An 11,795-nucleotide genomic window follows, 5' to 3' on the forward strand; every position below is an offset into this window, starting at 1 on the left:
TGATATATTTTTAATAATAAAAAATGAAAAAAAGAATGAAAAAAATTCGTTTCATTCAGACATGAATTTTCAAAGAAAAAAATAAAGAGAAAGAAGTTTTTATAACTAAAAATAATAATCGCCTCTCCAAATATTTATAGGAAACCAAAATGAGAAAAAGCATTGATAATAAGATATAGTAAAATAATAATAAAAAAGTTAAATAATAAAAGAAGAAAAAGAACTCTACAAAAACAAACTCAAAAATAAGGGAAGATGAACACAAATGCAAATAGAAATAAACAACCAAGTGATGAATTACCAATTAAAATTACAGTTATTGGAGATTTAGGAGTTGGAAAAACATCACTTATTCATAAATATTGCGAATATAGTGGAGAAGTTAAAGAGCTTAATCATAAGAGCTTAGTTTTTCAAAATCGTAAATTAAAACTAGTATTACCTGATACTTGTGGAGCTGAACAAATGGCTACTGTTACTTCTGCTATTTATCAAAATGCTTCTGCTTGTATTTTTGTTTATGATATTACAAAAAATGATTCATTATTATCTCTTCAAAATTGGATTGGAGAATTAAAACGTTACGGTCCAGACAAAGGTAATATTCCAAAATTTTTATGTGGAAATAAAACTGATCTTGAAAGCCAAATTAATGAAAATGACTTTAAAGATTTTCTCACTAAAAATCCAATGAAAGACTTTAAAATTTCTGTTCAAAGTGGTGAAGGAATTGATGCTATGTTTAATGCAATTCTTCCAGAAGCAATTGAAGAATCAATTAAACAATTAAAAGCAAAAGGTAGACCAATTCCACCTCCAATAAAAGAGAAAAAGAGTGGTAAGTGTGCTTTGCTTTAATTCAAAAATTGTTTGATGTTATTGTTAAGATTTTTTTTTTTTAATGAAATAGAAAGAAAAGAAGAAAGAAGTTAAAAGAAAGAATTAGAAATATTTTTTTATTCAATTTGAATAATCGTATCATAAATAGTTTGAAGTGGAATTAAAAGAGATGATACTTGAATTTGTTGAAAATAACATAATGGAATTATTAATTTATAACCAACTTCAATAAGATGATTATAAAATAAATATTCAATTCCTTTTTTATATAATTCTACTGATTGAACTCCTGGAATTACAACTTCATTTATGTCTGTTCTAATTAATCCATTTTTATTTTGACTAAATCTTATTCCAAAAGAAGAGTTATTTGATTGTTTAATTTGACTAGGTAATTTTACTTCATTAAATGATTGAATTATTATATCTTCTTTAACTAGTATTGTACCTTTCTTATTATTATCTTTTATTATTTGTTTTTCTATTATTTCTTCATTAGTAATTGGATTTGGATGAATTGTGATATAATTTTGAAATACATCTTCAGCTTCTTTTTGTGTTAAATAACTTTTATATTTTGCTTGTGAAAATCCTTTAATAAGTGAAGAACATACATCCCAACTTGTATAAATTCCTCTTTTTCTTCCTTCAAATACAACGTACCATTTAGGTTTTTTAGGCATTATATCAGTATTTTGTTTATTTAAATTAACTAAAAAAATAAAATAAAAATTCATTATTAAAAAACAAAAAATTAAAATAAATAAAAAATAATAAAACATTTTAAAATTTACAAACTACACATGAAACATTATCAGTACTTCCTCGTGCAAATGCCATGTCTCTTATTGAAGATGAAATATCTGAAGGTTCAAAATTTATTCTCTTTTTTACTATTGAATAAACTTCTTCATTCCTTAAGAAATCCCATACTCCATCACATGCTACAATAAGAAATTGATCAGATTCTTCTCGTTCTCTAATGAAAATATCTGGTGTTGGTGTTAAAATAGGTTGAATAGATGTATCTCCTAAACTTCTTGATAATGCAAGAATGCCGTTTGTTCTATCATTAATAACATAACCTCCATTTTCTCTTATTCTTTTATATTCTGATTTAATAACAGGACGATGTTCAACAGTTAATTGTATAAATCCATCTTGTTTTATTAACAAACATTTACAGTCTCCAGTATTAGCAATATAAAGTTTTTTATCACAAATAAAAATACAAAGACAAGTTGATCCATCTTTAATTCCACAAACATTAATATTCTTATTAAGTTCAAGAAATGTTTGAATGAGAATATTACTTATTCCTGCTTCTGGTTTTTGAATAAATATTTTTTCTATTGTTTCTTTAAATCGAGAGACACAATAAAATGATGTTTCTGAACCTCCATGACCATCACATAATACAATTAAATGATTTCCATGTTCAATAAAATTTTCTATTACACATAAACAATCTTCCATTGTTTCTCTATTTCCTTTCCATTCAGAAATACCAAATGAACAAATAGTATTACATGGATATATTAATTTAGATTTATTATCATTTCTTTTAATTGTTGTTATAGTAGATCGTTTAACAGGTAGAGAATATAATCCATTATTTGTTTTTGTTGTCATTAAAACAACAGTATTTTTCTTTAATTTATTTATTCCTGAACATCTTTTTCCACAAACAGTTAATCTTTCAAGTTTTTTATGTTCAAATACTTCTTTTGGTATTGTTTGAATATCATTATAACTACAATTAATACTTTGTAATGAATGAATTGCTGTTAAATAATCAATACTAACAAGTTGATTACAACTAATGTCAATTTCTATTAAATGAATATTTTTTATTATTGAAGGTAAACAAATTAAGTGATTAGAATTTATTAATAATGTTCTTAATGAAAAAGGAAGATATGGTGGTAATTGATATAATCTATTATGAGAAATATTTAATAGCCTTAAATGACTAAGCATTGATATTTCATTTGGTAATGAACAAATATAATTAAAAGACATTCTTAATTGTTCTAATTCAACTAAATTACATATTGAAGATGGAATAGAAATAACTTTATTGTTTGATAAATCCAGATAATGAAGATGAATTAATTGAGTTATATTATTTGGAAAAGAATCGAAATTATTACATGAAATTGAAAGAAATCGAAGTGATGTATGAAGTTGTGGTAATTCAGATAAAAGATTTTTTGTAACATCCAATCGTTGAAGAGTAGGATACATATCAGGTAATTGTGTTAATAAATTGTCTTTTAAATTTAATACTTCTATAGCAGAATTAACTGCTGGAATAGAAGTAAGTCCATTTGTCTGTAATGAAAGTTCATTACATTCTGGAATTGATTCAATTTTTTTAAGACCAAGATTTTCTAGATATAATGTTTTAATTGGAGGTAATTCATTTACTTGTTTAATACTTCCACCAAATATTCTTAGTCTTGTTAATGTAATAAATTCATGTAATGAAAGAGTATTAAATGAAACATCACTCATTACTAAATCAGAGATACTCATACTTGCTAAAAGGCTAATTGAAGTTAATGGATTATGGTCAATGTCTAATGAATTAAGATTTGATAATAAAGAAAAGAATGAAGGAAGTTCTGTTAATTGATTATATGCAATAGAAAACATGTGTAAAGTCTGCAATTTAGTAAATTCAATTGGAATTTTTTTAATAAAATTACCATTTAAGTTTATTGATTGTAAAGGACATTCACAAATAGTTGTTGGGATAGTTTCAAAGAAATTATGATCTAAATCTAACTAAATGATATAAATAAGGTATTTTTAAGTAATAAAAGTTAAAACAAACAGTCTTTAATTTTCTAAGTTTTGTAAATCCATCAGGTAGAGAATGAATATGATTAACTGATAATGAAAGAAATTCTAAATTTTCTAACTGAATAAGAGGAGTGATATCAGTTATTGAATTTTGTGATAAGTCAAGATGACTAAGATATGTGAGGTTGATAAGTGATGAAACGTCAGATAGTAAATTTTGTGAAACATCGAGTTTATGTAATTTTGGAAATAATTTAGTTTGTTTTTCTGAAATAAATGAAATTTTATTTCCTAATAATGCTAATACATTTAATCGTTCAAAAGTAACATTTGGTATTTCCTATTATATTACTTGATTGTTGATATTAGTGATTTTTATTATTATAAAAAATACCAAACTGTAATATAATTTAAACTGAGATTTAATGTTGTAATGAAATTACTATTTTTTATTACTTCATTAGGAAAAGAAAGCAACCCTTTGGCTTTAAAAATAATAGTATTTGGCTGCTCTATAATAGACATCAATTTTTCTTATGATTATAAGTTCTGCTGAAAATTTTTATTTTTTCTTTTTATTGTTAAAAAATAATATTGTTATTAAATTATGTGTTTTTTCATATTAAACGAAAATGAATTAAAAAACGCAAAAAAAAAAAAATAAACAAAAATAAATTTTGAATAAACAGAAGAAAAATCATTCAAGAAATTCACTTTAAAATCACTTTTTTTTAACGAAATAATCTTGGTCCCGAGAAATTTATAGACAAAGAATATTCTTTTCAGATTTAAATCCACTTTTATTTTACCTGATTCAAAAAGAAATGACTAAAAATCAAAGATTTTATCGCACAATCTTCTCATCTACTTATTTATTTTTATGACTAACACTATCCCACAACGTTTCTCTTCTCATACTCAAGAAGAAGTCCTTAGAAATATTCAGGGATTAATTCAAAAAGTTCAATCATCATTATCAATAAACCCTGAAACAACTGATATTCTCTATCATCATTTGGAACAAATACAAGGCTGTACTAACATAGACCAATTATTAATTTTCTTATATCCATTATTTTTTGATTTATATAGAAGTCCAACTCTCTCATCTTCAATGAAACAAAGAATGGTTTCTTTCTTCTTAAATCTTCTTGATTCAATGAAGTTTGTTTTAACACACTTTATACTTGAAAATTTGATTTATAAATACTAGTCTTGCTGTCAATTTTAATTCAATGAATGAATATAATAATGGATTTATTCAATCTATTCAACGCATGGATCATTTAAGAAAGATAGACATTAATACTATGCTTGATCCACTTTCTTTTGACTTTTCTCATACCCTCACTGAAATTCCAATGAGAGAAAAACGTCAAAAATTAAAACAATTAATAGCCAATGCAAATTGTTATCAAACCCAAGCCATTTATACCATTTTACTAAACAAGGTGAATGGATGGGATTTTGAGATTAATGTAGATTCATTTCCCGATGATATAGTAGAAGAGTTATTAGACATGTTTGATGATCTTACTTTCTACTGTTAACTTTGTTTTTTCCCTTCATCTATTTACTGTTTTATATATAAAATAAACTATAATTAATAGCTTTAAAAGTAAAAAGAAAAGATCCAATCTTTGTTAAGAAAAACTTTCCATTAATTTTATTTTTTCTTATTTCATTTATTCTCCTCATGAAACCAACCCCACCTCCTAAACCAAAAACTCCCTCTAAGCCAACTCCAACCCCTCCTCATCGTGCAAATACACAACCACTAAATACTAACACTAATTATGTTTATCGTCAATCCACTAATCCCTTTGCTGCCCATACCATGAAACAACAAAAGTCTGGAGAAACAACACTCTCACCCCGATCACAAAAACCAGTGCCACAGCCTCCAGTCAATAGATACCCACAAAAACAAACACCAGCAGTTCCTTCATTACCACAAAAACCACCTAAATTAAGTCTTCAATTCAAGAAAATACCAACAAACCCATTTGATGAACCAACAACAACAACCCACACAACAAATCCATTTGACGAAGTACCTTCAAAACCAATATCGTCAACAAATCCATTTGATGAACCGTCTTCAAAATCAATACCATCAACAAATCCATTTGATGAAACATCTGCTCAACAACAATCCCCCTCTCCAAAAAAGTCAATTAATCCATTTGAAAATTCTTATTCACCTCAACGTTATCAAAATAAAACTACCACTATTATTCCACCCCAAACACCGAGTTTTAAAGATATTACAGTCGAATTACTAGGAGATGATGAATTTGAACCAAAAGAATATGAAGTTGGAGATGAAGAAGATGAAGATAACACCACCATGCCAGAAGAAGAAGAATTTGAGATTGATATTTTAAATCCATCTGTAAGTAATTCATCAAAACAATCTCTTCATTCATACTCTAACATTAAACAAACTGATTCAAATTCTTCAATACAGTCTAATAGAGTTAATAATATTAATACATCTCAAGTAGAAACAGATACACAAAAAATTCCATCAAATAACTTTGTTAAGAGACAAACGTCATTACCAATAACACAATCAAATGAATTATCTAAACGAATAAGTTCATCTTCTCCTATAAAAGAAACTAATAAACAGAATAATTTACTTTCTCCTCGTATTATTAGTCCAAATTCAAAAACCCCTCGAATATCACAGAAAATTGATTTAAGAGGTGAACAATTATTAGTTGTTGACCACAATCAATATATACAAAATTTAATTGTTAGGTTTTCAGAACAATGTTATGAACATTCTCCATTAATACAGTCAACAATCGAATTATTGTCTACTTCAATGGATGATAAATCTCATTATGAATTTCTTATGCAAATTCTTAATAATAAAATTCCTTTTGACAATGAACAAGTTAATATACAGTGTATTAAATTATTAACTAATATCGTACGAATTTCAGATCATAGAAGTGTTTCTATTGCATCTACTTTTTCATCTAGTAAATTTAGTGTACAAGTACGGAATAATACTTCTATATTAATGAAAGAACTTAGTAAATATTTTTTGAAAGATGTTGTAGATTCATTTTTACATATTATTCAAACTATTAAAAATGATGAAACAGCTAGAGAGGCAGCAGTAATGGTTATTTGTTTTAAACAAATAATTCTTCCAGTTAATGGTATTAATGTAAGTGAATCAGTTAGGTTTATAAGTAACGTAGAAAATGCATTAAATTCAGCACAAAGGAGTGTATTAAAACGGTCATTATGTGAATTACTTGATGGTGTCTGTATTAACGGGTTAGGAAGAGGAACTGGAATTGGTGTGACACAATTAGAAGAACGATATGGAAGAATTATTGACTTATTACGAAAATGGAAAAATTCAAAAGTACCAATTAATGAAACTTGTGCACACCTTGGTGCTCAAAGTGATGGATTATTTGCTATTTCTATCAAACCAATTTTAGTATCAAATTATACTCTTTTGTCTAGTGCAAAAGATCAGCAAAAAAGATTAAAAGCTTTAGAAATGATAAGCGATTATGTTAGTGGTAGTTTAGATGTATTACCAAAGAACCATTCTTTAATTTCATCATTAGTAGATGAGTTTCTTACAAAAACTATCCTTCCAAAAAAAGAATATCATCGTTTAAAATATGCTTCAAACAGTGAAATTTCTATGTTTTCTAAAGTATTTTCACATCCTGCTCTTTATTTACATCAAACGACAATGAACATACTTTCTGGAACTTTTGTTACAACGATAGATATTCGTGCTACTGTTATTCAACATCTCCCACAATCTATTACCTTACCTTCAGAAGTTCAACAAGGGGTAACAGAGTTTTTATCAAACACATCATCATTAATAGGAACTGTAATGGACCCATTTAATATATGGGCATTAGAAATGTATCCAGAATCATTTATTCATGACTCTACTGCAAGAGACACAACTTCACATAAAATAGTTAGTGCAGCAAGAAGTCCAATACTTGAAATTAAACAAGAAGCAAGAAAAGCATTGCTCAGAGATGCAAAAAGAAATCCAAGATTATTTTGTGGTATATTTGAAGAATTTCTTGGTAATGGAATTGATGAAGAAAGTAATTGGAATGAAGGTGAGTATGTATGTCAACTTGCTGAAGTATTTGGACAAACTAGTGATGTTGCTAGTAAAGGATTAGTTAATATGTTACAAAGAAGAATATTAGCACTTATTATTACATTAGATGGAAAGTCTATTGAAATAGCTTCACGATTAGTTGATGCACTAAAGTTAAAAGGGTATAGAATTATTGAAAATTCAAATATTATTGCTCAATATTTATCATCAGTTTCTATAGAAAATATAGATAAATTTGTAACTGAACAAAAAGAATTGTTGTTTGTTAAAGAATTATCTAATAGATTATCTAACAATTATTCATCTAAAATGCAACCAGAATTAATTAGATTTATTTTTGCATCAATGAAAACAGAAAATATACATATAATTCATTCAATTATTTCACAATACAATGATGGTGTAGAACATATTTGTTCAATGGTACATTCATTACTTAAATTATCAGAGCCATCTATTATAGATCTTTTTGCTTCTTCAATGATTGATTCTAAAAAGAAGAAATTTAATCTTGAATTATTAAATACATTAGTATCTATAGAACCAATTAAATATGTTCGTTGTCAAAACCTTATTTCATTATGTAGAACAACATTAATGCATTGGACTCAATTTAAAGACCTTCCAACTTCAAATATTATTTTATTTGAAATAGTATCAAAGATATGTACGTTAGAAATTACATTACCTTCTCCATCAATAGAAGATTCGTTAGTAACATTTATCTCAAAATACATTAATCAAATGTCATTACACAAATATATTATTCCAATAGTTAAAGCAATTACATTAAAAGCAAGAATATCTACTCCAATTGATTTGTTTAATCTTCTTGAAGTACTTTATTCGTCAGATCCTATTGCTTCTGAAACATACTTAGTAAATATATTAACAAGGTATCCAAATATGTTATCTATTTCAATGCAACGTTCTTTTTTGACAAGGGATGTAAGAATGATGTATTATCATGCAGTGTATAAAATGCTTAGTACTGGATATTCAATTCGGGTGGAAGAAATATTAAGTTATGGCATTATTTTAATATCAAAAAATTCAAATGATTTTGCAACATTAATGAAAGGAGTACAAGGATTTAATATTTCTACTTATTGTGGATGTGCTGTAGGTGGATCATGGAATTGTGCAATAATGAGAGAATTAGCCAAAGTATATTGTTCTGAAAGTCCATCAATACTAAAAGGGGTGCTTCAATATCATAATTTGTTAAATAATAGTGAGTATGGAGTATTGATTCATGTATGTTGTGAATGGATGAAAGTAGCTGTTCAGTATGACCTTGAAGGAACAATTAATATTATGATTGATATGACATCAGCAGCACAACAATTGGACTATGAAGTTTATGAAATGTGGCAATGCGTTATACAACAATGTGAAGATAAAATAGATATAATATTAGAAATACTATTAACAAAAGCAGAAAATACTGAAGAAAGTATTGGTTTAATTGGTAAAATTATGTGTAATTTATGTGGAATAGAGTCATTATGTTTACCAATATTTATGAATTTATACAATAATATTATGGAACTACCAATTCAACCTAAACTCCCTTGTGACTTAATTGAAATAACTCCAACATTCCCTTCTAAAAAAGAAAACATTTATTTCATATTACTCTCTTTTATTATTTCATTAATACCAATTACTACAATACAATATATTCCTCATTTATGTGCTTTATCTTTACTTTTTTATGCTCCAACAACAGTTCATGGAGAATTAGAGGCATGTGCAAGAAGAATAATAAGCATTGTTTCTCCATCTTTATCATATGATAAAATGTTTACACCAGAAAGTATTAAAGGAATAAAGAACCAATTATATAACTTTGGTGTTCTTGAACAATTTGAACAGATAATTTTAAGTTGTTGCACAGTGTTTCAAACAGAAGTAGCAGTAAATGCATTAGACATATTTATTCTTCTTCAAGATAATCCATCATTTTCATTAGATATGTTGTCAATGATTAGTGCACGAGGATTATTATTTGGAGAAGTGCAAGTGCTTCAAAAAGTAATAGAAGCATCAATCCAATTAAATGATCCATCTATTGCAGAGATACTAATTTCTGTTCCAGTTATTGGTATCTTTGAAAAAGCGGCTCAAATTGTTCCTGTTAATTCTATTAAAGCTAATATATTAGCTCATGCTGCAGGAAGAAAAGAAACCCAACATCTTGTCTATGAACTAACAAAAAATTGTACTGGAATTAAAGGATGGATTGGAGAACTTATTAAAATAGGAACTAGTCTTCAAAAAAATAATTTTGTAATATCTGTTGTTCATGCATTCAACGATTTTGAACCAAATGAAGTTGTTGAAACGTTAATGTCTATTGCAGAAGGTGGAAGTGATGGAGTATCAACAAAAGCCTTATTACAATTATGTAAATTTAAATATACTTTTATTGATAAACGATTAGCAGAAATTATTTCAAGGGGTATGAATTGTGAAGAAACTGCACAAGAATGTGCTAAATTTCTTGAATCTTATTGTATTGAAACTAACATTCCTAAAGGTAGCTTCGAACAACACAATTTATTTTTTGATGGAATTAATGAAGACGTTATTAAATCAGAGTGTGTTAAAGCAATTGAAAAAATATGTTTAAATAATTCTATTACAATTGACCATCAACGTTTGTTATCAATTGTAAGAAATCATTCAATGGATATAAAAAATTTTAGAACACCATTTTCACTATAATTCATTTCACTTTTTGTTCAATTAATTTATTATTGTTGTGAAGTGAAAAAGAAGAAAAGAGATTATATTGAAATATTACCAAAAGAGATTATTTATATAGTTTATAAGAAGTAAGAATTTTAATTCTTAAAGGAATTGATTAATATTATTAAGTTCGTTTATAGTATTCTTTCAAATAAAATAATAAAAAGAAAAAAAAAATAAAGTTCAATTTTGTGTATCTTTTTGAAAAAGTTATACTCCTCTACTTTTATTTAATAATTGTAAATTCTTTTTGCATGGCTGAAACACCTCCTATTCTTGTTGGTATTACAAAAGAACAATTTGCTGGAGTATTACAATTTGAACCTAATATTGAAGATGGGTATGATTATGTTGTTAATGATGAGGTTCGTAAAAGAATGCTTATTTATGTAGTTATTTCCGCATTATGTCCTCCATTCTTTTTTTATATTCACAGAATATACAGTAAGAGTGAAGACCCAGTAATACATAATCGTTATAAATTGTGTTTAAATATCTTTGCATTTGAAGTGTGTTGTTTAGTAATAATTGGTGTAGTCTTATTTTCTTGGTGGTTCCATGATGCATTAGAATAAAAGTAATTAAAAGGTTTAATAAAAACTACTTAATTTATGTTTATGATTCAGTACTGTTAGTAGTATCATCCTCAAATACCATTTCTTTTGTTTTCACAAGATAAACATAATACGGATCACATACTGTCATATAAATCTTTTCTTTTATTATTTAATACAAAAAATATACATAAAACAAACCATTTTTTGAATGTATTGTTACTTCAAATTGTCTGTAATAACATATATTTTCAACTGTTCTCTTAATTACTCGAACTGGAAAATATCCATCTAACACTCCTATCTCTTGATAATTAGAAGTAGATGAGACTGGATAAACAACTATATACGATGTTATTTCTATTCCTTTTATTTTGATACTTAAAACAAACCATCTCCTACTTTAATTTCAGTAATTGCTCCTTTTAAATTTCTTACTACTATTTTACCATGTTGAGTAATACATCTATCAACAGTTGTTATTTCGATAGCTGCAATATCAGGATCATCATTTTTTTCTATTGTTTGAACACAAATATATTGATATGAATAACAGGTTATAACAAATAAGACAACAATAACACTGAATTTCATTTCTAATTTCAAGTTAATTTTTTTTTTTAAAATCTTAAAATCAAATAACACACTCTTTTTTCTTTTTTTTCGTTTAGAAGTTTGAAAATTAAAATTAATTCTTATTATTTATTTTGTTG

At 26.3% G+C, this 11,795-nt stretch overlaps 6 protein-coding genes across 6 annotated transcripts; 4 read left to right on the forward strand and 2 right to left on the reverse strand.

Moving 5' to 3' along the window:
* Positions 1-255: 255 nt before the first annotated feature.
* ENU1_028270 (Rab family GTPase) lies at positions 256-858 on the forward strand (the record flags this gene model as incomplete). Its single annotated transcript, XM_008857221.1, has 1 exon — positions 256-858. The coding sequence occupies one exon, from the start codon at positions 256-258 to the stop codon at positions 856-858; it is 603 nt and encodes a 200-aa protein (XP_008855443.1).
* A 98-nt stretch (positions 859-956) lies between these two features.
* ENU1_028280 (ribonuclease, putative) lies at positions 957-1,523 on the reverse strand (the record flags this gene model as incomplete). Its single annotated transcript, XM_008857222.1, has 1 exon — positions 957-1,523. One exon carries the CDS (start codon positions 1,521-1,523, stop codon positions 957-959), a length of 567 nt encoding a protein of 188 aa, XP_008855444.1.
* A 100-nt stretch (positions 1,524-1,623) lies between these two features.
* Positions 1,624-3,498, reverse strand: ENU1_028290 (leucine rich repeat / protein phosphatase 2C domain containing protein; the record flags this gene model as incomplete). The annotated part of the gene is made up of 1 exon (XM_008857223.1): positions 1,624-3,498. One exon carries the CDS (start codon positions 3,496-3,498, stop codon positions 1,624-1,626), a length of 1,875 nt encoding a protein of 624 aa, XP_008855445.1.
* Positions 3,499-4,528: 1,030 nt separating this feature from the next.
* On the forward strand, positions 4,529-5,198 carry ENU1_028300 (hypothetical protein; the record flags this gene model as incomplete). The annotated part of the gene is made up of 2 exons (XM_008857224.1): positions 4,529-4,812; positions 4,862-5,198. 2 exons carry the CDS (start codon positions 4,529-4,531, stop codon positions 5,196-5,198), a joined length of 621 nt encoding a protein of 206 aa, XP_008855446.1.
* Positions 5,199-5,344: 146 nt separating this feature from the next.
* On the forward strand, positions 5,345-10,504 carry ENU1_028310 (hypothetical protein; the record flags this gene model as incomplete). The annotated part of the gene is made up of 1 exon (XM_008857225.1): positions 5,345-10,504. The coding sequence occupies one exon, from the start codon at positions 5,345-5,347 to the stop codon at positions 10,502-10,504; it is 5,160 nt and encodes a 1,719-aa protein (XP_008855447.1).
* A 278-nt stretch (positions 10,505-10,782) lies between these two features.
* Positions 10,783-11,103, forward strand: ENU1_028320 (hypothetical protein; the record flags this gene model as incomplete). The annotated part of the gene is made up of 1 exon (XM_008857226.1): positions 10,783-11,103. One exon carries the CDS (start codon positions 10,783-10,785, stop codon positions 11,101-11,103), a length of 321 nt encoding a protein of 106 aa, XP_008855448.1.
* Between the last annotated feature and the right edge of the window lie 692 nt (positions 11,104-11,795).

The sequence above is a fragment of the Entamoeba nuttalli genome (genome assembly GCF_000257125.1).
Source record: "Entamoeba nuttalli P19 unplaced genomic scaffold asmbl_2485, whole genome shotgun sequence".
NCBI classification, from domain to species: Eukaryota; Evosea; order Mastigamoebida; family Endamoebidae; genus Entamoeba; species Entamoeba nuttalli.